The sequence below is a fragment of the Hyposmocoma kahamanoa genome, unplaced genomic scaffold (genome assembly GCF_003589595.1).
Source record: "Hyposmocoma kahamanoa isolate Upper Pololo Valley unplaced genomic scaffold, ASM358959v1 92, whole genome shotgun sequence".
Classification (NCBI taxonomy): Eukaryota; Metazoa; Arthropoda; class Insecta; order Lepidoptera; family Cosmopterigidae; genus Hyposmocoma; species Hyposmocoma kahamanoa.
The window spans coordinates 2,613,354-2,640,281 of record NW_020654748.1 but is presented as its reverse complement, the minus strand read 5'-3'; the positions used below and the strand labels follow the sequence as shown (position 1 = coordinate 2,640,281).

Below are 26,928 nucleotides of genomic sequence, written 5' to 3'. Positions count from 1 at the left end.
CAAAACATTTCTAAAGTCGATATAGCTTCCTTTACTTTAAACAGTAGAGATTGCCTCTTTGATGAAAATTAGAGTAACATTATACTTCTTTTAATATTTGGACTTGAAAGGAAAGGATGTCGTTTGATTTTCTATAGCGTGATCATTCTTAGGTTGGGATAATGAGCATCTTATGTTTCAGAGTTTTATATGTTTTTTTTATAGCATAGGGTCGCTCACCATTGGGCACATGCATAAGTGTCACATGACAATAATTATAAAAATAATCTTATAATCCCATTGCCGGGCACAGGCCTCCTCTCACAATGAGCGGTCTTGGGCTGTAGTTAGTTCACAACATCATTTAATTCCTTTGAAGATGTGTACAGGTTCACTCACCAAAAAGCTCGTGGTAAATTTCAAATTAAATTTTGCACATAAATTCCGAAAACTCAGAGGTACAAACAAAGTTTCGCATCCACGACCCTGTACTTGAGAGGCGGTAAGTCAAATCGTTAGCGCGATTGTTCAATGCATCCGATTCCAATATTCGAAGTTCCGAATTCGGGACTATACAAATCTAGAAAACTCGGACCCATTTCGGGTGTCGCTTATGCACTAAGTCCGATTCAAATCCGAGATAATACGAGTATAGCTTGTGCACTTAGAGATAAAATGATCCCTGTGACATTTCGTACCGTTATTTCTCGAATTCGGAACGAATGTAGTCGCAAACGCACTTAGGTTAACGCGACTGTCATATAACACACGATTCTCATTGGCCTTTCCCTAAGATAGTCATACAGTTCTCCACAATCCTTTATATGTGGATAACTGACGCCAGAGCTGATTAATTGTTTAAATTTTTTGACTAATAAATTTATCTTCTAGCGTTCCTTTTATTTACCACATGTTTCGGAACGGAGCAAGTATCCTGAATATACCTCCGAAATATCGGGATAATATAAATAACTCATGCCGTGGTAAGAAACCTGTCATTAGTGATAATCATTTAGTGAATTACCACAAAAACCTTAAAATCTATATTAGTATCTAGTAGGTACTTACTTACCAGTTGAACTGAATTTCTGATATTGAAATCTGTAGTCCGTGTACTTCTACGTAACTGTATTTATTTCTGATTACTAGTGCATTGTTTCTTTGCAAAAAATGGTATTTTTATTTACGAACAGACGCTTGCTTGGAATTATAATTCCCATTTTCGACGTGTTTGAGGTACTAAGTCAGTTTTTGATGTATTGAAATGCAAAATGTTAACATTAACCATCGTTTCTTACTAACAATATTATTGTGTGAAATGTCGTAAAGCTTTTATCTTTCGCTTGCATCATTCATGTCATGATTACATTGTTAAAATACTTTTTTAATACAGTTGCTCAAAACGTGGTATTTTTCGTACTACAAATCGTGCCGAGAGTTGGATTTTTCGCACTACTGCTTTTTACTTTTCCATTCTTTTTAATTTACTGTTGTTTCAAGTCTTAAACGTAGAACTAAAGAAGTTGTATATTTATTTAATATTTATGTGCTTTGTGACGTAAGTAATTCGTCATTAAAACTTATATTTACTTATAAATATCTTATTTGTTTAAATTGCATAGGTGTTTTATAAAACAACGGGTTAAATTTAAAAATACCAAAATATTTTCCATAAAGATGGCTGATTGAGTATTAACAATGACCGGAGATGAGTATTACGCGAGACCGCTGCGCGCCGCGCCACTAAAATAGTAATTTTAATGTGTCTGAATACTGGCAACAGTTGCCATTGTACTCTGAATTTTTATCAGACAAAGAAATAAAATGAGTTTTTTTAATACTGTTTTATTTTACTTTCAATGTAGTTTCATCGCAAATGTATTAAAAAACGTCGTTTGATACACGTGCGGATTTGTTATTTTCACTTGTCTGGAGTCGAAGGCGAAGAAGAAGAAATTTTGTATCAAAAATAACTTATTTTAAAGATAACAAAAAAGAATAAAGAGGATACCAAGTGACGAAAAAGTCATGCGCCTGATGGTTAGCGACATGCCTGTTCATAACAGTTGCAGCGCTACTCACAGCTTTAAATCACGAAGATGTGAGGGGTACTGCCACTGCGCCCGTCACCCAGAGACATAAATTGATATGTCACATGTGCCTGTAATTTCACCAGCACCCTTACCCATCAAAGCCGGACCACAGTAATGTTGACATCACTGCTTGGCGGCAGAAATAGGTAAGGTGGCAGTACTACCCTTTTTTTTAACGTCAGGAAATCCTCATGGATACCCTGCGCCCGGGGAGGTCGAAGGGTTATGTCGGACTCCTACCGATTAAAACCTGACGGTGTTCTATCTACTCACCATGTGCCGAAATCAAGGGAACACTTGCGCATTCTTCCGCGACTCCGACGGTGATTGGTCCAACAGCGCCGAACCCCATCTCGGGGAGAGTTCTTGTCTCCCCGTCAGCAATCTTGAGAGGCAGACTTGGAACACTTACGCCGCCGTCTCGAGTCCACCAGTAACGAGCGACAGACTCCCCTGAGTCTGCCGCTTATGGACCCCATGTCACCGGGGCTTTCGCCACCCGTTGCCCACCTATGTCGGCAGCTGGAGAGCCATAGCTCTCCTTCCCACTCTCCTGGACGAACTCTTTCACAAGGAGCTCTTCTGCTACTAAATTATTTTATTATGCTATTATTATTATTATTATTATTTTATTGCATTTACCATAATGTTACATAGATGGAAAAGTCTTAAAAATAACACGCGAAACAATATCTCTATCTTCCTAAGATTAATATGTACCATTAAAAAACAAACTGTACCAAACGCGTTCTAACAAGGAAATCAATACTCGACATAAATAAAATATATTTCCTATTTTTAACATTGACTCCGCTGGAGCGCCGAAATAGGTCAGACGATGGAATGCAACGTGCATGCAATTACTCGATGCACCTTAGAGATCACAGGAAATATTAATTTAACTCTATTTTAGTAATGATTTAAGATGTTTTCATTTATGACTATTGAATATAATTATAGGTAGCCTATTTAATTAAAATGTTGCAAGAACATACAGCCACATGTTCGACTTTACTAACTTTTGGAACAATTTACTAATATAAAGATCGAATACTTAGAAAAAATTCCTTCGATCTGGCTGGATTCGAACCAACGCCTTCTAGCAAACCGTGGCTGATACTAACGAGCCAGCGGACCTTGTAAACTTTTGTATGTGCTTGTGGCAGACTTGCCTTAGCGCCACGTGTGGGAAATCAATTTCTTTATTTCTTTAGGTTTGTCTTCTTTGCTAGAAGACGTTGGTTCAAATTCAACCGGATCGAAGGGTTTTTTCTAGGTGTTCGATCTTTGCATTACTAATAATTTATAACAAACTAGTGGAGTATTATATTATTATTTGTATTATATGTATTTATATTATATTTGTACCCGCGTCAAAGTAAACATCGCGTAAACAAGTCTGCAGTCTGCGAGCATGTCATGGATAAACCTACACATTCAATGAAGTTTGACAAACCCCAGATCCTTGCAAAAGAAGTCCGTTATCTACCCAGGATGCTGCCAGAGGCCATTGAAATTAAAAAACATCCTAATTTCAACAGGGAAGATGGTTTCTCCGTACCACCAGTTTGGGATCCAGTATTTCCTCTAATGAAAAATCCCAAACAGACTGCAGTACTAATTAATGTTTTAGTTTATTCTAATTTCTATTATTAATTAATAATAAATTGAACTTCATAAAAATTAATTCAATAAAATAATTTGTAAAACTTAATGTAGCGTAAATTGGAATGTTTTCTTTGTAAAATTAAAAATAAGGTATTTAATTAATAACTATTGTAACTATAGTGAAAAAATAGGGTGGTTTGCATCAATATTAGACATAACTGGTTGAAGACTGTACCACCACAGTCAACCGTGACCATGGGACCTGTAAAAGGCCCGAAAAGTCGGTTTGTTTGAAAAAACAAATATACGCGATTTAAATGCGGAAAAATAGTTTCATTTCCTAGTGGAGTAATTTCACAAAAAATAATTGAATGTCAAATTGGTGGTAAAACATCCTGCCATTTAATAAACTTAATTAATTATAACATTTGGAACTGACAATTTGAGGAGATACAGTATACAATAAAGAATTTTATACTTTGCGTGTTAAAGAATCATCGGAAAGTAGCTCATAGCACCCATTCAATTGGCCGTAGTTAAGCAAAAAGGATGCAATGCACAAAATTATCAAAAACTGACTTATATGTACCAAACGTTGCCTAAAGTCTAACCTCTTAGATCAGCAAAAAAATCCACAACATATAGATATAAATAAATATCTCTGGAGTTACATGACTTTATAAGTTTTGAAAATAAAACAAGAATGAGAAACACTTTTAAACTTCAAACTGCCATACCTCGAAAGTGACTGGATGTGCATTGGATCCTTTTTGTTTTGACTACGTCCAATCGTAGAGAAGTCACGAATTTCTTATTTTAATTATTAAAAAATTTCGTTAAAAAACTAACCCCAAAAGTTTGCTTATTCGCTATATTCATTACATGTACTTGCCAAGTTTTGTTGAAATCAGTTAACGGAAGGTAGGTGAAATCCAATAAACCAGATTCATCCCCTAATTTTTCACCCTTCACCTCCTCCTAGCGTCGAATACCTCATTACTGAGGGTCGTGACTCCCTCGCGGAAACAAATTCCGCATGACAACGCTGTGCCATCTGTGGCGGTCTTTGGCATAGTGTAGCGCATCATGGAGACCTATGCCGATAGCCGCACAAACTTGGTCGGACAATTTTGTGAGACAGTGACCCCTCCGGCGTTTACCATTGTGTGACCATAAGTTGTTTGTGATTGTGCACTTCCTAGCAATGTGTTTTAACCCTTAAAGTTGGAATATTTTCTTTAAATTTGAATTGACCGACTAATGAGGTATCCCCTTTCCAACAAAAGAAGAATCATCAAAATCCGTTCACAAATGTCGGAGTTATCGCGTAACGTACAAAAAATAAACCTTCAGTACATTTATTTTAACGGAACTTTTCAATCATTAATCGTATTTCATACACAGGAAGCTAAAACATTTATTCAGCACAAATACATTATTAACTAACAGACACAAATATGGTACAGCTTGGAAGCAAGTCAGACACTAGTTGGTACAATTCATATGACACAACATTTACATAGAATAAGAAAATAACAACACACGGAAAGAAAAATTACACTAAAGGTTAAAATCACTTTATTAAGTGAGTCTACCAAGACTCTTAATATAACCAATCACAACATGATGATTAAATACATTACTTAAAATTGTCGCTGCAATCATTGTACTTGTTATTACAATCGTTGTGCTCGTTGTTGCAATCATCGCACTTGTAAGGCTCAGATCAGAACAAGTTACTTACCCATTGTTAGTTATTGCTATTTATCTCCTTCAACAATATATTTCAATTACTTTTTTACCAAAAACGTCACCGATCATCTAGAATTTCTATATGGCTTGCAGTGGTGAGGAGTCCTTAAACTCGATCTCCACCGGCTTGCCTAAAATTTTCCACGTATTACCAAAATAATACTACTAAGCGCGCATATACCACCACTTAGAAACATTATATTCATTAATAAACGCGTAGTAACCTGTCACTAAGAACTTTAATGGAAAAAAGTTTTTGTTAAAATAATTGTTTTTGGTTTTGCCTCGACTTTACGAACGAAGATTTTTACGCCACGCCACTTTGGCTTGCGAATCTAGAGATACTAGATCATTGACTTACAATTTGTAAGTCAATGTACTAGATGATCTTTTCGGTCGCCATGCCATTAGTGTCGTACGACACGTTATGAATACTATCAGTTACTTGCGGGCACACCAATAATTTTTAATATGTATATAGTTTCTATATTAGTTTCTTACCTTTAACAATGTGGACAACAATGGAAGACCATACACATAACACGATATATATTGCTTTGTCAAAAAATTACTGTACAACTTAGCTGTTTAACTTAGACGGAAAGTGTATTTTAGTAACATAACTATTTCTTAAATAGGCATTGTATTGGATGTCAGTTAGGGCGCAAAAATTATCAACGCTTTCAATTAGGGAATTATTATTTTCTCTTCCTGTAGACCAAAGCGAAATCAAACAAGGTTACTTCCGTGGTGTTTCAAAGATATTTATTACCCTCCATGTATGAAGAATCATGTGCGGCTCATATGTTATATATAAATAGTTTAAAAGTAGTCCAAATTGTATTTTTTTTAAATACCGTTACAAAATATTATGTAAAATGTTTGTAGACAAAATGTTGCTTCTTATGTGACCGCTTGTGGGGAGCTATAGAATTTAGAGTTTGTGTAGAATCTGTAAAACCATTTTACACGATTGCTAGCGACCCGAAGTGGGCCTCGGTCTCCAATATGAGTCGGCGCAGCGCTCCCTGCTTTGTGCGTCTCTCCAGTTCTCTGTGTGCAGGACGCGAGGGTCTTTCACCACTTGTTCCTTCATCGGTATTTGGGCCGACCAATCGGTCGTTATCCACTAGCACGTCACATGTATAGGCATTTTTCACCGCCCTATGAAAGATTTTCTTTTCACCTCTAGCGACTACAGCCACTGTGTATTCGTAGTAGAGATAATATAGCGGTCATTCTCGGACTAGTGTTCACTACCTAATTTCCGTGGCAATTTTCATTATTTAAATATTCAAGTATATTATGGTGTAATTATTATTGAATAATATTTCACGATACAATACTCGAATATTAAATAATATTGCGTGATAAAAAATCGAACACTTAAATAATACCTAAAAATTGCCACGAAAATTAGATAGTGAACACTAGTCCGAGAATGACCGATTGCACCCGTTAACCCAACAACTTTCGCTTCTTCCAATCACGTCAGTCTTTTCAGACTGTTTATTAACAAATTATTTAAGTACCACCAAGGTTCCCCTTAAAAAGTATTTTAAAACTCAACCTCTACAATCCAATTCGGCAGTCGCCTCATGTTTTTATTGGCCATCGCGTTAAAACGTCACGTCAAGACAACAAACAAACGCCGATTGTTACTTTATCGCGCAATAAATTTTATCTTTATAATGTGATCAGGAGCGACTTTTTTGGAAGGTCAGTGGGAGCAACATTTTTTTTAGAGACCCAAACTCTCGAAGATAGTTTTACCGATGTTGGTGTTCTAAACTTTTACAACATACACATGACTGCGTCACATTTATAAAAAGAAACTAATAGCAGTTTTAGTAGCAGCAGAGTTCCTTGTGAAAAAGTTATTTCAAGGAAGTAGGTGCTGCCACCTTTCCTATTTCTGCCGCCAAGTAGTAATGTGAGCAATACTGCGCTTCAGTTTTGAAGGGTTGGGACTTATGTCTTAGGGTAACGGTCGCAGTGTCAGTGCCCTTCAGATCTTAAAGCATCAGTGCAGTGTTATGGACAGACGCGTCACTTACCACCAGGCGCACGACTTGTTTATGCCGGTATTTGGTATCATGTTATCTCAGTACGAAGTACTAAAAAAAACCGACCTCAAAAGTTCGTGGAATTACATCTATTTGCCAAGTTTATTATAATCGGTTACCAAAAAGTGCGCGAAACCGGATTCATCTCCTAGTTTACCACTCTTAGGGTCGTATTCCAGAACTCTACTCAATACTCAAGTCAGGACTTGAGTATTGCAGTGAGCACTGAAAATCATACTCAAGTCCTTGCCATTAGGGTCGTATTTCCAGTGCATGAAATCATACTCAAGTCGGCTCAAATCCTGACTTGAGCATTGAGTAGAGTTCTGGAATACGACCCTTAGAGGTGGAATATTTCCTTCAAAATTAAATGGGACCAATGCTGAGATACCCCTTTTCCAACAAGAAAAGAAAATCATCAAAATCGTTCCAAAAATCGTTACAAAAAGGGTTAACCCGTAACATACAAACAAAAAAAAAGTCAAATGAAGAACCTCCTCCTTTTTTGAAGTTAAAAAATATTTTTAATCAATATGCTTCAAGTTCCTATTCTTATGCAAATAGTGATTGCAATTCCGGTGAAACAATCATAACCGACAGTTACTACAGTTATAATCTTGATTTAGAGTTACTGAGTCGATAAATAGGTACACATATATCACAATTAAAGGCGCTCACTGTACAATGTTGTCCAGTCGTGTTATAATGTGACTATAAATGCCGTAACTGTGACTGTAAACTTTGAATTTATTATGCATTATTAATAAACTGAGTTATTATAACTCTTAATGAAAGTTACAGGTAGGTTATTACGTAAAATGTTACATTATTATTACTATCAATGTAATTTGAAAATTTCCACTGGAATGTGGACATTATTTATGAAATAATATTTTTGAATATTATATATTTTTGAATAGAATGAATAAACATAAAACTTGTAAGCAAGGGAAAAATATTAATAATATGAAGAGGTTGTATGCTAGAATCTTTGTCTATCGAAATAAATTAGTGAAAAGAGAAATAAGGAAAAAAAACTTAAATAAAAATTAAGTTTACGCATTGCTTACATTTTTTTTAAATAACGTTCGTCGATTAAATTTAACTTAAACTGCATAGAATATCAGAAGCATTTCAGAATTTTCAGACGGTGCGTACTGAGGTGTGCTACAATTATACGTGTCACATTCCAGGTTATTTTCGTAATGTGGAATAGCGGTGCAGGACTTGCACACCGGTATTTTAATGGGCGAAGAGATTCTAAACAGGGTTGTGAATTTTAAAGAACGGTATTTATTTCCTTCCAGTAGAAATACTGTAAGGTTTTATCAGTTTTGCAAATCGTACAGAGAAGGTCGATTCCGTTTTCCGTTCCATACTATAACTGCCAAAATAATTCGCAGTGCTAAAAAATTCATAAAACGTTCAAGTGCCTATTAACCCATTTGCGCCCGCCGTGCCCAATCGAGGATACTACTTTGAGTACCCGTAATTTTTTTATATTACTATTAATACTCATTACAAAAGTGTATATGTAAAGTAAAATAGTGGATCTTAATTTTATTATTTAAAAAAATTGTTTAGAATTAAATAAAAGTAGTTTGACTGTTCCTTTTATGGGGTTAACTTACGCACACGTGAAACGCTAAAGTTAGTTGTTTTTCCTGTATGTTATTACCAACAATTTATTTCTTTTTTTACATATATTATTGAAATGTATTCGTATATTATAAAATAAAAATTATATAATTGAGTTAAATAGTGTTTTGACAACTTCAGACGGTGGTATATAACGGTGTCCCCAATTGGGGCCATTGGGCGCTTATGGGGTAGTTTATTAGTTTTTCATCTATAAGTAATTTTCAACGAAATAATGACACAACAGGTATTTGGCAGCCACAATTATTACTATGGGCTTCAGAAAGCTATTGAAGCTGTAATGGATGAGAGAGACCATGATGTGGAGATAGATTTAGGGGGCATTTCCCCTGGAACTGAGGGCGTTCACCAATGTAGAAGTACTATTCTTATGTAACAAGATCTAATAATCTACGGCAAACTGGTTATCGAACAACTGAAACTGTCTGCAAAGGAAAAACTAAGAAATATCTACTTGACCAGATTTGTAATACACATGTAGAGTAAAACCGTGCCAATTTTGACTATCGATTTTACCCAATCAACCAAATTCTGTTTTTTCCATGGCTTGACAATAGTATTTGCACGATGAGCTCTGATTATGATAATGTCCTTTCTCTGGTGAAAGTAAAAAGATAAAGCACTGTGAATAAACAGAAAGCTGACGTGGGTATCCTGCGTGATTTAAAACGTACCAGCAGGATAAATCAAGCTGACCAATCTTTTTGTATCGCACTGCCATTCGAGGCAAAAACTGGTGGTGTTGTTCCACTACAAGCTGCACCTAGCACTAGCTAATACATGGCGTTTACACCTCCTGACCAATAATACGAAGCTAAATCAGCTACATCAGTTAAACGGTTACATCACGTCACTATTGGAGAAACAAATACTCAAAGTTTACATCCAGCAGCTTCTTTGGTGCTAAATCTACAGAACATTGGTGTTGATCACTACGCTCAGAAGTTGGCTTAACAGTTACGATGTGCAAAAATAGCTGTTGAGCCACAAATAAGCGCGTTGGCAATATAAAAAATGCGTCAAGTCTTTGTGCACCGACAAATATTGTTACAAATTTTTTGACACCGCTTGAGCCCATTGTCCCCATTTGAGGACGGCATTTTTTTTCATACAAAATAAAATAAAATCTTTTTTTTCTTCATAATTTTCTCATAACTAGGCTATTTTGTAAAGGTTCATAAAAAAATTTTACAATTTTTAACGCTAATTTGTATTTGGGCGTTAATGGGTTAAAGTAAGTATTCTGTTCGTCAACGGAATTAAACTCGCTGGTTGATTTCGAAAAATGAGTTTTTATTTCGGCTATCACGTATACTCAACACATTCATACTTACTTTGTTGCTTAATATAATCTTCTTCTTTTCTGCAATAATTCAAAGTAACTAAACATGTGACAACCCTAAATTGAAGGTACGAGATAGCACTGGAACATAATTTTGATTAAGATCTTAATACGCTTACTGTTCTAAGTCGCGACTCTTTGATGTTCCGATAAAGAAGATACCTAAGTAGGTAGTTTAAGTACCAACTTGTTTACTTTAACATATCTTAGAACCCAACATACAAAGTAGATTATGAAACTTAAACCATAATACCATAAAATTAATAGCTTGAATTTCATGTTTGAACTTCTAAGTCTAACAAAACAATCTGTTCGCAGTTATTTTTCCTGAAATTCTTGCTTTGATCTCGTCCGATAGAGATGTTACGAATACTAACTTTTGACTTTGAACTGTCTAAGTACTTAGATAAGTTTGTTCTTGCAAATGCAAAATTAACTTAACGAGTATTGATTCAAAAATCGAATAAATACAAAGAAAAATTCCTTCGATCCGATTAGACTCAAACCAGGGATTTCGCCAAACCTAAAAACAACCGCTCTCCCAACTGAGCTGCGGAACGAGTTACCACAACCTTACGAGTTTCTTTATGTGCTTGTTGCACATCTTTGTTTTTGGTTTTTAACGGTTTCTTGCCGTAGCGCCATCTGTGAGAACCCCGTGACATTTGCTCGATCTTTGTATCAATAATAATAACAAACTAGTGAAGCATTTTCACAAAAAAAAAATGAATATGATATTCAATAAAAATAAATATTAACTTAGTCACCTAAGATCAAGTAAAATTAACAAAGGGTCACTTAAATCACTTCTTTTTTAAATTTCAATCAGCGATATAGTTATATTTTGTTAGTGTATAACATTTGAGTTATAAGAGTTAGGGCATTACCTTTATTACCATAGTCACAAAAGATGTATTTCAACATCATCGCAAGCAGTTGTAATGCGATCGGAAAACACCTTCGGGCCAGACTGCACGCCAACTTGGAACGCAGCTCGATTGACTACACCCATATAATACAACACCATGAGATTAGTTTTGCACAAAATTATAGGTATATATTTTCAAATGACACAACAAATAACTAAAACTTATACACTTGTTCCCACAATGCGATACTATAATAATAATAATAATAATAATAACGCACACACTCAACATAGCCCCGCACTAGGGAAACCCTGTGTCGCGGGTGCCATGGACACACACATAGACAACCACAAATTACACCCAAACTCACGAGAGAAATAAATGTAAGCCATACAAACATTTCTCCCGGCCCGGGAATCGAACCTGGGACCTCTGCGTGGCAGTCCGGCATGGTAACCGTTCGGCCACAGAGGCAGTTAATATGTAGCTATAAGCGTTAACTTTATTTAAACGATAAATAAGATCACATAAATGTATTAGTAAACAAACACAAATTATTCTGCAGTAAGCATTAGTCAGGATTAGATCGCAAGGAAAAGCCGTTAGCATACCATCTCAATCTGTTTACAAAACGAGAACTGCTGTCAAGTTCACTGCTGATTTATGCGCACAACTGCATTAACTTTGTGCGTCGTTTACGCGCTCGGAGCTTCGGATGTTTCAGGATTTTCGTTACATGCCAAAACATGCCATTAACAGCGTGACTAATTAAAGATTTGAGGAATGAAAAATGTTCTCTTCGCATTTAGGATTTTGGGTAGTAAATTTTATTAAAAAATGCTACTTACATTACCTATATGTAGGTATAGTGATTCAAACCTAAAGATAATATCTGTGACAGTTTTTATAGAATACGTATCGCTATTACATATAGCGCAGGGCTAAAAAGGTGGCATTGGCACAATCATAATATGATACAATACAATTCGCAAGAAAATTCATAATATGAATTGTCAATTAATCATATTATGATTCTGCTAATTTTAGCCAAGCAGATGGCACGAATTTTGTAAAATATTTTTTCCCCGTGCCCAGTAGTTAACTGCAATACTTTATAATCGTCTTATACGTAACTTAAGAATACCAGCTGAACAGACATAGATTTGTTTCGGATTAAGTACAGTAACAATTAGCTTTACTGAGCTTCAGTACGTCCCAAACCCAATATTTTCAATTATCTACAAATCTCACCATGAAACGTATTGTTCTTTTCCAGGCAACCCAAACGACAAAATTCTGTACGGTCGTCCAAACAAACGCCGAAGCGCTTCATTCCCGGCACCACGTTCGCTGGACCGAAGACACTCCCTTCGGATCTTCGGCTCCAGCAGCAAGTATCTGCAACGGTGTGCGTCCACCCGCAGCTTGCATCACAAGCACGCAAATACGACTGATTCGTCTTCGTCCACCGATTACCCACCGAGTGTTGAATCTGCATCGCCTAGTAAGTCATTTTAGCCTGATTTATCTACTACCAGATAGTAATTTAGATTAATTTGTACTTGGTAGTTTTTAAAACGACATTTTAGAAGGATTTTATTATTACAATGCTCCATCTACAATTCACTTTGATGTTTTTGTTACCTGTTAGGAAACTGTCTTTTTAGATTCTTCTTATTGTCTTTCTGATTTCCAAAGAAAGTTCAATATTTGTCAGCAGTTTCGCCTAATTAGTTCTGAATACATTTTCTCTCATTTCAGAAAAAGTGTCCCTGCTCTCCCGCTTATTCAGACGAAGCGGCCGCAGCAAACAGACGCGCGCGATGAGCACCTTTTCTGCGCAGTTTCCGCCTACCGAGTGGTTTAACTCCAAAGCGGTGCATCTACACTGTGTCGCTACGCAGACCAACTCCAAGGTATAATGTACCAACTCTTAAAACGCTTTGTTTATATACCTACCAATTTTTTGCTGTGTAACAAAATTATAACATTCCCTTTTTTACCATTTTCAGGAGTCATTGCAGAGTCAAACATCATACATGTCATCGTACTACGATGGTTCAGAAATCAGTAATCGGTCATCGACATTGCCGCGACGCCACAAGCGACACCTCTCCACCGAGTCTGGCCTCGCTGGTTCCGTCCACTACGATCATTCACCCATCAGGCAGTCCAGCCCTAGTTCAGGCAGTCTACCACGATCAACACTCAGCAGGAGTTCTACTAACAAGACCATTTTGGACCATTTTGGATCACCCCAACGCGGTAGCGACCCCAAGCTAAGAGACAGCCCCAGCGGAAGTTTAAGGAGAGACTACTCTCACTCAGACCATGTTATGTCCACCAGCGGTCCCTCCAGTTTAGAAAGCACAAGCACGCACCGCACTCCCAGAAAGGACAACAAAAACATGTCTGATCAAAATTCTCCAATGAAAAGGACTTACCATACCAGCGGCAGTAGTGGTCACTCCAGTCTAGAATCGCACATATCGGACCGTACATTAAAGCCTTCTCCTAGTCATAGCAACACACACGCCGGACCAGGTTTGAGTAGAGCTCAATCACTCGTTAAAGTTCAGAGTTTACAAAGTTCCCCAAAAAGTTTGCACAAGTACAGATCTAAACCACCAATAATTGGAGGAGAAACTCCAAAAAACGGCAAAAATACCTCTCCGAAGTCGTTTCCAAAAAACTGCCCAAGTACGCCCAAAAAAACCGCAACCCCTTTGCATAACAAAACATTAGGCTCGAAAATAGAAAATCCGTCCGCTACAATGATGGCCAGTTCAAATTCAAATAATTCGATTACACTAAAAGTTACCACGAACACTATATCACAAAACGGTGGTGGTACAAACACCAAAGTCTTTGTACAAAATTCCCCTGTAAGATCAGTCATCACTTTCGAAAACGGTAAAGTCACCGAAACTAGCAACGGAAGCAACATATACATCATCAACGATGATAGGCAAGTTGTATCGGTTCAAAATGGGGTCTCTAATCAAACGCCAAAAAATCCCACGGAAACTTCCTTCGACGTTTGCGTCGAGAAAAATAAACAAATGTACCAAGAACCGGAACCTGTAAAAGTACAAGAAAACAAATTCAACAAGAATTCTATAAACGACACGGGTATGAATAACAATCGTAAGCTATCCTTGCAAATAGGCGGCGCGGCTAATAATAACAGCTTTATTTATAAGAATCAATTGAATAACACAAACGAAGTATCGTCCAACCCGGCTTCTCCGGCCATTCATAACAATATACATAACTTGGAAACGACCACAAATAGCAACCCGTCTACACCAACGAAAAGTTATGACAACATAATAGGTTCACTGGGAAGTTTAAGGTATCAAAAGAATGCTTTGTCTTCCGCAAACAGCGGCCTACAGACCAACATAAATTCAAACAGTGAACTAAAAAGTGTCGACCTCTTGAAGAAAGCAGCAGCCTTGCAAATGTTAAATGGACTTCCGAATGTAAATAACAGGATGAGTTCCGAGTCTCTTGCAAACTTGTTAACAAAGGGCATTGAACAGAAGCCTGTATTGGGATCTGAGCCCAATCTGGCATTAAAGAACCAGGAACAAATAAAGGACATAAATACGTCGACAGAAAAAGTCAACAGCGTGGAAAACAAACAGAAGAGGTACAGCCTGAGCCAAGAGAGCAAGAAAGAGAACCAGGATTTTTACAATTTTCCGAGCTTGAGCGATTTGAGTTTTAATTTTACTAGTTTAGCCGCGCAGAAAATTCTGAAAGGGGTCAGTATCAACAGTGTGGACACTCTGGTGGAGTTGAACATGGCTGCAAACAATACGGAGAAACAAAATAACCGGGAAGTCGCTGCCGTGTGCACTGACTTTGGTCTTGTATAGTATCTAACACTGTTAATCTTGTTAAAATGTACAATAGTAGAATTAACACAGTTTTAAGGTAGTTAGTTGTGTAACTTATTGGTAACTTCATAACATGCTTTAGATACGCACTACGTTTAGTTCGGACCTTGTACTCGTTTAAGATTTTGTACTCCCAATTTATCATATCTTTTAATACCTTTGTATACTTCTAATGAATTCGTTTGTCTTACTAACTTATCACCGAAAATATCTTAGAAACTAATGCAGTATTCATATGCCATCTTCGAATTATTCAGTAAATTCTTAGTTTGTAGCTCAATTTGATAATTAAAGGGACAATAAAAAAAACTTATACGATACATACCATCATGTGGCCTAACATTTTTTAAACTAGTACCTAAATTACGTAATGCCTATTTTGTAGCCGACTGTAATCTTCCAATTATTAGCACATATCTTTTTAACTTCTTTAGACGTTGTATTGCTCCCTGCACTTATATTTAGTGCCATCGCATTTCCAACGAAAAGTTGAGTACAAACTAGAATACATCCCCAACATGTTCCATCCAAAATGGGAATTTATAGGAATGATTCATAAAATAAATGTCATGTTTAAGTGCCATAAAAACCATAGTATAAAGCATGTAGCGGGCGAAACCAGGCAATGGTAATCGGTATTGAATATTTGGTCTGCAACATTGAGAAGAATTACGTTGTTTCTGTAAAATTACATTGTTAACACATGGCAGATTGTGAATTGTTTAACATAATCATAATTATTACTACATCAGACAAACTTTTCTTAGAAGGGGAGATCGAAAAAAAGAGAGGCAAAGGAAGACTAAGATGAAATTATTTAGATCAGTTAAGAGAAAAATTGATGTTCAATCGCATCCGGAACTTAAAGTGTCTCTGTGGCCGAACGGTTACCATCCTGGACTGCCACGCAGAGGTCCCGGGTTCGATTCCCGAGCCGGGAGAAATATTTATACGACCTATTTATTTCTCTCGTGAGTTTGGGTGTAATTTGTGGTTGTCTACGAGTGTATCCATGGCACCCGCAATACAGGGTTTCCCTAGTGCTCCTGCGATAAGAGCCTAGCTCTTAAATGAGAAAATAAAAAAAGTTTAATACACATTAATGCAACAAAGAACATGACTCGTCTCTACAAAGTGTTTAGGTAATAATTCAGCCTGCTGGCGTAAACCTTTTTTAAATGATAATAACGTCATTTTTGATATCTCATGTTCAGAGATCGGGTAAACAGTATATTTACAAATAATATACATGGAGTGGATAACGCCTAGCAATAAAACCCCAGAGATGTCCTGTATTTTGTTCTATATTAAATACCAATTACTTTACTGTAATTATAATTCAAGGTATAATTACAGTAAAGTAATTGGTATTTAATAGAAAGAAACTCTATAAAAAAGGTTGAATTGTGATAACAATGTTCATATGAATCACTGGCCACAAATATCAGAATTGAATTGTTTAATTTGAAAAAGAATAACCCAATCGTCTTTTGATTTAGATTAAACATTCTGCTATGTGTGGCCAGTAATTAAAGTTGATATAATAATTCAACCTTTTTAGTCGAAAATCGAAACAAAATAATATATCTCATGTATACATTAAATGGTTTCGATATTTTACTTATTGTTTTTAATCGTTCAGGGATTACAGGAGGTATTAACCACTCTATATGTATTACTTGAAAGTTAGATATAATATACTCTGCTTAACCGATACCTGGTCAAGTGTCTATTTTCCTGACGATGTAATAACTGACTAAAATTAAAAGCATGTTGTGTCCCATTGCTGGGCGTAGGTCTTGCAATTTACTGGTCCCGGTCTTGAACTGCATCTGGTCAGTCCTTTAAAAAGGAGTCCAAATCATCCTGTCATCACTGACAATATCTGCCTCATCTCTATTTTAAATTGTGGGTTTTCCACTCATTTTGGCGTGATTTGGAAGACATTTTACAACATAATGAAGAATACAACTGAATGTTCCCAACTAATTCAATGTTATAAGATTAAAATTAAGATTAAATTAACTTGCAGATCTATTAAAAGTATAATAATATGAAAAGAAACAATATAATTTTACAGAACCAACAACCTGTACACTAGTACAGCATTCAAGGGTAATATTTATATAGGGAATGTAATCGGAAGTCAATGCTTATTAGTTTAAGTGTCAGTAACGCCATTTGTAAAAATGTATTAACAATATAAGTTGATGCTTTAAATGTGTTTGTTTTATTTTCCAATATTCTTTAGTTTTAAAGTGTTATCAATTTGAATTGAATAAGGACAAGCATGATTATTTACACACATACCTATTATCCCTGTAATGTAAGGTTAATGCAACATAAAAGTTTTAAAATTCAGTGGCAGCAAAATGCCTTATAAAATGTGGAGCTTCAGAATAAAAACTGATAAAACCATTAAATTCTGATTATAATATTGTCTAGTCCCATTTAATGGATTTGTTGTATTGTGTTCAGACCCATGCATATGAAACTTTTGAAGAGGATTTAGCAGTTGCTGTAAAAACTACCATTTGGAAAATGAAAAAAGAAGAACAAATCAAAATGTGACTTATCAGTTTTTGTACCAAAGCTCCTCAAATATAAAACAGCCAGCAAAATAACTTAGGACCCTGAAACAGAGTTGGTTTTCTTTGGTGACTTCATAATTAATGCTTTCGAAAAGAGTAACTATGGGTCGTATTCCAGAACTCTACTCAATACTCAAGTCAGGACTGAGTATTGCAGTGAGCACTGAAACTCATACTCAAGTCCTTGCCATCAGGGTCGTATTTCCAGTGCTTGAAATCATACGCAAGTCTGCTCAAATGTCCTGACTTGAGCATTGAGTAGAGTTCTAGAATACGACCCTATAACTATGCAATCAAATTACTTGTGTTAAAGTCTGTTACAGAGTTTTCAACTATTCTTGAACTTAAAAATATTTAGGAGAAAGATAGAATGAGCACCTTTTGGTAAAATAAGATATAAAATTTATTTAAGTAAAAAATGTAAGTAAAGCCGCTATTTTGACATTATTGCTATGAGCAGGTTATAGTGCTGTGTTCCATCACATCAGTCACCTGTGACGGCTCGGTCTCAGTCTGACCTTTGATGGAATTTAACCAATCATCAGTGGGGTCTATTTTTTTAAGTTCCTCATCTGAATTTTCACTTTTTTCTTCCACACTAGTCTCACTGACCTCTGCACATTCAGCCTCTTTGCCATCAATGACGTCTTCGTCTCGAACTTTTTCTGATGAGGTATTTGTATCCAAATACCTAAACTTCTTTGACACATCCTCAGTTCGAATATTAACATAACACACACAATGATCTGTTCTAGTAATTTCTTTTAGGGCAGCCTCTTCAATAGCCTCCATCTCCTTGTTATCCTCCTCCTTAGTCAACTCTTCAATAGTCTTATAACAGTACATATGATCGTCATTAGGGCTGACGTAGTCTTCCAGTGTAAATGTATTACTATCAAAATTAAGCTTCTCAAAATCTATTATTCCATAATTACTTACATTTTCTAACAATGTGGACTCGTTTTCGTACTTTATATGAATGTTTTGAACACAATTCTTCATCAAGTCTTTGTCATCTTCGCATTGTTTACGAAGGGCGTCGAGTTGCCGCAAAGTTTTCAATTCCCTTGCTTTTAAAGCTGCATAGATACGGGCGAATGACTTCCTCACCGTGGCTTTCAGCTGAAAATTATTATAGGCTTAATAATGTATTATTGTAAGTCCAAATAAATTGTTGTATTTGCATAAATCTACTTACATTTTCAATATTTTCGTCGAGATCATCTGTTTCACTCGCCATATTTACGCATTTCTTTTCGTTTTACTACAAAGCTAACTTTCAACTACAAGTTTTGTAAGACACCACCACTATTCCTGTTACACGCATGGTTGATATACTTGAACAAAGTGTTGGTGTAGCTAGAAACACTTCTGTTAGTGCTGTAAAAATAATGCAGTGTTATGACATTGAAATGATAATATTGCCATAATTTAGGTGACAAAACTATCACGATTTAAAATAATTCCTTAGAACAACTATATTCTGACGATGATGATGATGAGACACTAATATATTTTTAGACGACTTTAAAAAAGGAGGAGGTTCTCAATTCGTCTGTATGTTCTTTTTTTTGTATGTATGTTACGCGATAACTCCGATATTTGTGAACCAATTTTCATGATTCTTTTTTTGTTGTAAAGTGGGTACTTTCATAGTGGTCCCATTTCATTTTGAAGAAAAGCATCCACCTCGAAGGGTGGCTGTTCACGCAAGATTCATTTTTATAAATAGCGCCTAACTTTAATTTAGGAGCAATTACTTTAATGGTTGATTTTGCTATTTCTCCAATTCAAGGCGTTTTTCTCTCAATATACTTTGAGAGAACCGATTTTTATTATCTCCAGTGTCAAGTCCTGTATACTGGCGAACTAGGGGATATTTCAATAAAACTTAGCAAATAGACGTAATTCCACTTACTTTTGAGGTCGGTTTTTTTAGTACTTTGTACTGAGATTATTGTAAGTAGTGTTAAATTTCAATTACTATGGATAGCCAGTTAGTAACATTTGATAAAATAATTTCTCGACAGTTTGTTGATTCGGAAAACTAAAATAAGTATTTTTAAATGCATTATTATTATAAGCGATTTATTCCAAGTGCTTGATAATTGGATTGTTTCATTATGACACGTGAAGGGTATGAAGAATAAGATTAAAAATTATATTAATGGTATTCGCGCGTGAGCAGCTTGAAGATGGATGAGGATTGACTGTTGGTGAAATCTTTGCATTTGTCCCTAAGTCAAGTATGATTTTAAGAAATAAATTAATAGAGTACTTTTACCTATTTTCAAGATAATGAACTAATTTCTAAATAACATTTTGTTCTATAGTTTTCCTGTGAAGCGCTTGACTTTTTTATTTTAATAGAACATAACCAAGTTCACTGTTTTTATGTCTTATTGATTTTCCCTGAGTTTGAAAAGATTTTTGTAACGACTAGTGTTGGTCATGGAAAACGTTGTATTTTCAAAAAATCGTGTCTGAAAAATAAATATTTTTGTGGATATTTTCCAATATTTTTCCTATGTTTTTCGACATTTGACGTTAACACGTGTCACAAGTTGAAGTTACTGAACGAAAACGATGGAGCCAATAGAACAAGGTTTTTTTCGCTGTTATCAAATTACTTTGAGGGTCGTATTCCAGAACTCTACTCAATGCTCAAGTTAGGATTTGAGCAGACTTGAGTATGATTTCAAGCACTGGAAATACTACGCTAATGGCAAGGACTCGAGTATGATTTTCAGTGCTCACTGCAATACTCAAGTCCTGACTTGAGCATTGAGTAGAATTCTGGAATACGACCCTCAATCTCGTTTTTCTCTAACTTGCTTTAACAACTACAATTATTTTTTTTTTATAATTCACGCTTAATAAAATTTCAAAAGATATTTCTAAACGAAGAAGATAATATGAGACTTCGTATTATATTTTTTCAATTTGTTAGTAATTTTTCCGGAAATAGTTACACTATTTTAATTTTTTTGGAAAATTACTCAACAGTAGTAACGACACATTCAACATTAAAAAAGTTATAAATCACGTCCTTTGCTAACGTCAGCTTAATAATTTTTTAATCTAAAGTATGATACCTTTAAGAAATCATAAGCCGGAAATGGCTTGTGGCCCGTATGTAACATGGTATTTTACTACCATTAGTAGATCTTTCCCCAAAGTAGCAACATCAGTTTAAAAAAGTAAAATTATTGATTTTTTCGATTGACAATTCGTCGTCAGTGGAAAAACAGCGTTTATTTTTATTGTTCATAAATGGATTATAAATATTCAATTTAGCGCGTTTTTTGACTAAAATCAGCTTCGACGAGTGTTGTGCTTCACTTCTACTAAAATGAGTGAGTTGCGGTATCGTCGAGGCGACGGCGACGGTAACAACAAAGCCGAAACGGCTGGAGAATCCGATCATGTAGATATGATTTTTGTTTTCGTAATTAAATAAAGCTGCTCATAGTTGGTAATGTATTTGGTAGTCACAATTTGTGTGTTTTTAGGTGGACTCTGAGGAGGAGAAGGTCTTAGAGGAGAAGTATGTGGAAGAAATGGCGAAAAAGCTCCCTCAAGGCACGGACAAGACGCCGGAAATCCTTGACTCTGCTCTTTCGGGCTTGTCTTCAAGGTAAGGCACTTATTGCATATTCGAATTTTTTCATTGGCCCGTAATTTATTTAATGTCAAAGACGTTTTAATTACTTACTTTCAAAGTTATGATTCGTTTCATAAAGTGTTGAAATTTTGAATACATTTAGATGGCGCAACTGGGTGATTCGGGGCATTTTCACCTGGCTGATGATTGGTGGTTTTTGCCTACTTATCTATGGTGGGCCACTGGCACTCATGATTACTGTAAGTTATGAATCAATACAAAAGTCGTATAATTTTTTTAAGACAAACATTTACATTTATTTAAAGTTATTGTTTACATAAATTTAGAAACACCCAATAATTAATTTGATTTAATATGTTACTTAAAATTATGCATTACATTTTGGAATCGCAAACACTGCATTAATGCATTAAAATTATTTTAACAAAATTTTGTTTTGTATATATTTCATTTTTATTCCTTGAAAGTAAAGTAAGTAAAAAGAAACACAGGTAAAACAAAAATGAAAATAAATTTTAATAATTGAATTAAATAATGATTTAATAAATAAATTTAAATTCAGACATATTTAGGATAATGACAGCTTCAAAAGAATTTATAAAAATGTATCTATATACTTAGAGTTAAAAGTTAAAAATTACACATCACCTACATGTCTACGTTCTCCTCTAAGGAGAGGGTTTCACAGTCCGCTGTGCTGGCCTTATGTGGGGTGGGGACTCCACTTGTTTGCTGAGGGATTTTAACTTCCATCATGTATGGTTTTCCTTAACTGTTAGTAAAAGGTACGTCCACTAAACATTGACAAATATACATATTTATTTAGAAATGAAAGTCATAAGTACATGCTACCACAGGGATCAATTGAGAAACTACCATTCTCTCGTACCTTATGCACAATCCATGCTCTCTGTACCCAGGTACTCTGTGTCCAAGTGAAGTGCTTCGAAGAGATCATTAACATCGGTTACGCCGTATACCGAGTGCATGGCCTGCCGTGGTTCCGCTCCCTCTCCTGGTATTTCTTATTGACATCCAACTATTTCTTCTATGGAGAAAACTTGATTGACTACTTTGGAGTCGTGATTAATAGGACGGTAAGTTTTAGTACTATAACTTATGCCTCAATTACCTATTACTACTGTTACTAAATTAAGTTAGAATTGTCCAATTACTACTCTAGTTGTACAAGTGGAAACCGCAAAATAATTTTATTAATAACAGTCTCTTGAAGCATAAACACATTTGGGATTCAACTTAATCAGCTGAATAGTTTTCCAAATAGAAGTATATATATAGTCTGACATGCCAAAATATATCAAAAATTAACTGTGTATGTGGTCTCATATAAGACTGATTGCATATTGGCAAAAACAACATACTGTCTGTTTATTCTGCCACAATTTACCACTGAATGTTGCACTAATTTAATCTTTAATTTTGTTGCCATGGTTCTCTGTCTGATATCCATCTGAAACAATTAAGCGTAAAACACCTGCAAGCGGGTGCGGGTCGGGTGCTTGTCGCGTCGGGTGCATGGCGTGTGTAATTCTATGTATTTATATGGTCGGCAAGACACGGGTCGGGTCATTATAAATACACGGAATTACACCCGCCGTGCTCCCGGCCCAATCCGCACCCGTTCTGTGTGTTTCATGCTTTACTGTCAAATAAATAATACTCGACCAAATCATGCGTCTTAATTTATTCGTTGCTATTGTTTTTTTTTGTATGTATGTAACGCGATAACTCCGGTATTTGTGAACCGATTTTCATGATTCCTTTTTTGTTGGAAAGAGGGTACCTCCATAGTGGTCCCATTTCATTTTAAAGAAAATCATCCACCTCTAAGCGGGCTGATCACGCATGAACATTCATTTTTATAAATAGCGCCTAAATTTTACTTAAGGAGCAATTATTTTGATGATTGGTTTTGCTATTCTCCAATTCAAGGCGTTTTTCTCTCTTAATATTCTTTGAATAGTGAGAAACGATTTTTATTATCTCCTGTGTCAAGTCCTGTATTGTGGCGAACTAGGGGATATGCCAATAAAACTTAGCAAATAGATGTAATTCCACGTACTATTGGGGTCGGTTTTTTTAGTACTCTGCACTGAGATTATTTTGGTTTTACGTTTTAACTTAAATTAGCGCACCGGACACGCGGGCGAGACTGGCTTGAATTTATATTATTCAGAGGAATTTAAATGTTGTTGCCTAGTAAATATAATTCAGATTCGCCATTAATGTAAATGAAGGCGTGGTAACTGGGCGCTGGGCGAAAAACATCCTCGTGTAACTGGGCGCTAACAATCGTAGTACCTCTCAGAGCTTTAAATTGCAAAGATTTGAGGGGGCACTGACACCGCGCCCGTTACCTTGAGACATAAAGTACCATGTGCCTGTAATTTCACCAGCCCCCTTACCCTTTGAAATCGGCAGAAATAGGTTTGGTAGAATTACTTTCTTGAACAAACCCACAAGGACATCAAATGTTGCTCAAATTCTTATTATTTTAGAATTTCTATAACAGGCCAGATTAATTAATAATTAAGGTCAGATACTATCGGAATTACCTAATATTATATAAGTTTGATTTCAATCGGTTTATTTTTAAATTAACAACATCGCCACGTAAATTGTAACTGCCTCCGTGGCCGAGCTTTACTATGCTGGTTTACCACTCAAGGGTCCCGGGTTCGAGCCCCGGGCCGGGAGAAATATTTGTATGACCTACACTTCTTTCTCTCGTGAGTTTGGGTGTAATTTATGGTTGTCTATGTGTCCATGGCACTCGATGAGAGTGTGCTTTATTCTTATATCTGGAATACTGGTAGAAGAATTGCGGACACCAGCCCTTTGCTCCAAGTACCAAGTACTGGTAGAAGAATCTAATCATACCGTGGTAAGAAACCAGGAACTAGTGTAGACATGTATTTTTCTCTCATCTAGTCAAGATTGCAGTTAACACATTCTCTCTAATTAAACTCAACATGCTCAATCTTTTTTATTTTTTATTTATATTCTTTTTAATAGCAGTGGAGCTCCTTGTGAAAGAGTTCGTCCACGGTAGTGCCACCTTACCTATTTCTGCCGCAAAGCAGTAATATGAGCATTACTGTGTTCCAGTTTTGAAGAGTAAGGGTGCTGGTGAAATTACCAGCACGTGGGTGTTGTCAACTTATGTCTCAGGGTGATGGGCGCAGTGGCAGTGCCCCTCAGATCTTTGCGATTTATTGTTGAGGGTGGCACTGCAACTGTTACGGACAGGCGTGTAGCTTATCATCAGGCGCACGATTTATTCGTCTCGTCACTTAGTATTTATACAAAAATCGTAATTATGCCTTATTTGTAACATAAGATTCGATTCCATGCTATTTGTAATACTGCTTTTTGTTACCTTCCTTTTTGTTTAGTACATTAGAGGAAGTATCAGTAAAGACACTACATTTTTCATTATTTATATACCTATGTCCATATTGACCTGCGAAAATACAGTGTACTATGCAATAGGTTACATTTTTGTTGCACTTTATTGCACGTCTGTCATTGACATATTTACCCGCTGTTTATGATTTGTTGTGTAACTTCGTTACCTCTGAAATTTGCTATCATTGTTTTATTGTTAATTGTATTCGATTAATAACCTTATTATTACATACACGTATTACACTAGACTTTAAAAAATGTGCCACTGCTATTTACCAGACATACAAAATATCATCAAAAGAAAACTTTTAACTATTCCGTGGAAATCATCGTAAAATATACTTCGTGCGCCTATCTAAACATCTGCTGCACACAATTTCTTCTCTGTAGCAGAGCGATTCTGTTTCTGCTGTCTCTGTTAATGCCTTCAAAAACAAGCTCAACTACTGGTTACGAAAAAGCGAGAGAATCAGTGCTGAAAAAGTAAAGTAAATTTAAAAACAAACGGTATTAATTCAACATTGTGTGACGAGTGACTAAATAGTCAAATAATGCCCGTTTCAATTCTGCGAAATTTTCATTCAGCCTTAACTGTAATGGCCATTTATTGTAGATTTTTGGTGCCACTGCGATTATACTCTTGTCATATAGTGACGTCATATGTACGCTCATTTGGTCCTACATTGACATGTTTGTAATATAGCTGAATTGAACTGACTATGTTAACATATCTGTAACATAACAAGTGTTTGCGGTTGAAGAAAAATCGGCAGTAGTTTTAAATTTTGTTAAAATACACAAAGTTTTATTTGTACGTCACAAAATTAGTAAATCAATTCAAATCCATTTCCTGTAACATTACAAGAAGTACAATTGCGTGAGTGTAGCAACCAATGAGCATTTTTAGTAGGGCTCTTCGTGTAAGAGTTTATCCTGGGAAATTGGCAGTATTATTTGTGCCGCCAAGCAGTAATGCGAGTATTACTGCGTTCCGGTTTTGAAGGGTAAGGGCGCTGGTGAAATTACAGGCACATGGGACTTTTAACTTATGTCTCATGGTGACGGGCGCAGTGACAGTGCCCCTCAGATATTTGCTATTTTAAGGCTCTGAGTGGCACTGCAAGTCCATAAAGGACAGGCGTGTAGCCACATCAGGCGCACGACTTGTACGCTCCGTCACTACTATCATAAAAAAAAGATTTGTTATATCTTCCAAACAAATCATAACTTTGAAGAAGTATTTTTATCCTTCACGACTTTTTAAAAGGGTTTTCTGCGTAAAAAGACTATAAATTACGAAACACATTTATCTTTTTCTCGTCTAGTTAATTTTACACTTGACACCGTCATGCGCAATTTCAGCAACAGTCTTAATGCCCAGTCATTTGTTTTTATTACGTTTTTCTACTGTATGATGTATTATCTGTATCATAATAGGCTATCAGATAATGCAGCGACCGACCGATATATCTTTCGATGTTACGTTACAGTTCATGATTGTACCAGCTCGTTATACTGTATTACACATCTGACATTGCTATATTTACGCGCCGTTTTGTGGGGCAACTTCCCTACCTGTAATATCCGTTATCATTATTACCTGCAGTTAAATTCCATTATAATAAATTTACCACTCGGAGGCTCAATTTATATAACTGCGAAACTGAATTGGAAGCCAATGTTTGTAACAAAATGTACAATTTACAAACGTATAAACTACGGTACGGAATTCTCAGGAAAACGTGCGACCTATTTTTTGGCTCTTATCTAGTTAGTATTTTACACAATTGACTTAAAGTTCACATTTCTATAGTTAGAAAAACTCGCTTCCATTCCCATCCGCGGCTATGTAAATTGAGCCTTAAAGACGTACGTTTTCTTTTTTCAAAATCTTACGCATTCCATAAAGTAGGATAATGATTAACATACATTTATTTTAGATTTTAGTTCGTGTATATCTCATTTTTTTATGATATCAAGTGACGGGACGAACAAGTCGCGTGCGCTGTG

The 26,928-nt window shown here is 35.8% G+C and overlaps 3 protein-coding genes across 3 annotated transcripts in view; 2 read left to right on the top strand and 1 right to left on the bottom strand.

Annotated features, from left to right (window-relative positions):
• The window catches only part of LOC113236639 (probable serine/threonine-protein kinase DDB_G0282963), a 48,768-nt gene extending 32,582 nt beyond the window's left edge, over positions 1–16,186 (top strand). The window contains exons 4-6 of the mRNA XM_026472800.1: positions 12,645–12,872; positions 13,130–13,284; positions 13,381–16,186. Of these exons, the coding sequence (XP_026328585.1) occupies positions 12,645–12,872; positions 13,130–13,284; positions 13,381–15,252 (2,255 nt within the window). The 3' untranslated portion in view covers positions 15,253–16,186. The remainder of the gene's footprint in view (positions 1–12,644; positions 12,873–13,129; positions 13,285–13,380) is intronic.
• A 2,064-nt stretch (positions 16,187–18,250) lies between these two features.
• On the bottom strand, positions 18,251–19,104 carry LOC113236638. The gene is made up of 2 exons (XM_026472799.1): positions 19,063–19,104; positions 18,251–18,986 (listed from the first exon to the last, which is right to left on the bottom strand). Exons 1-2 carry the CDS (start codon positions 19,102–19,104, stop codon positions 18,315–18,317), a joined length of 714 nt encoding a protein of 237 aa, XP_026328584.1. The 3' UTR covers positions 18,251–18,314.
• A 2,112-nt stretch (positions 19,105–21,216) lies between these two features.
• Positions 21,217–26,928, top strand: part of LOC113236470 (phosphatidate cytidylyltransferase, photoreceptor-specific) — a 44,980-nt gene continuing 39,268 nt past the window's right edge. The window contains exons 1-4 of the mRNA XM_026472550.1: positions 21,217–21,291; positions 21,377–21,501; positions 21,632–21,728; positions 22,410–22,586. Coding sequence (XP_026328335.1) covers positions 21,217–21,291; positions 21,377–21,501; positions 21,632–21,728; positions 22,410–22,586 — 474 coding nt within the window. The remainder of the gene's footprint in view (positions 21,292–21,376; positions 21,502–21,631; positions 21,729–22,409; positions 22,587–26,928) is intronic.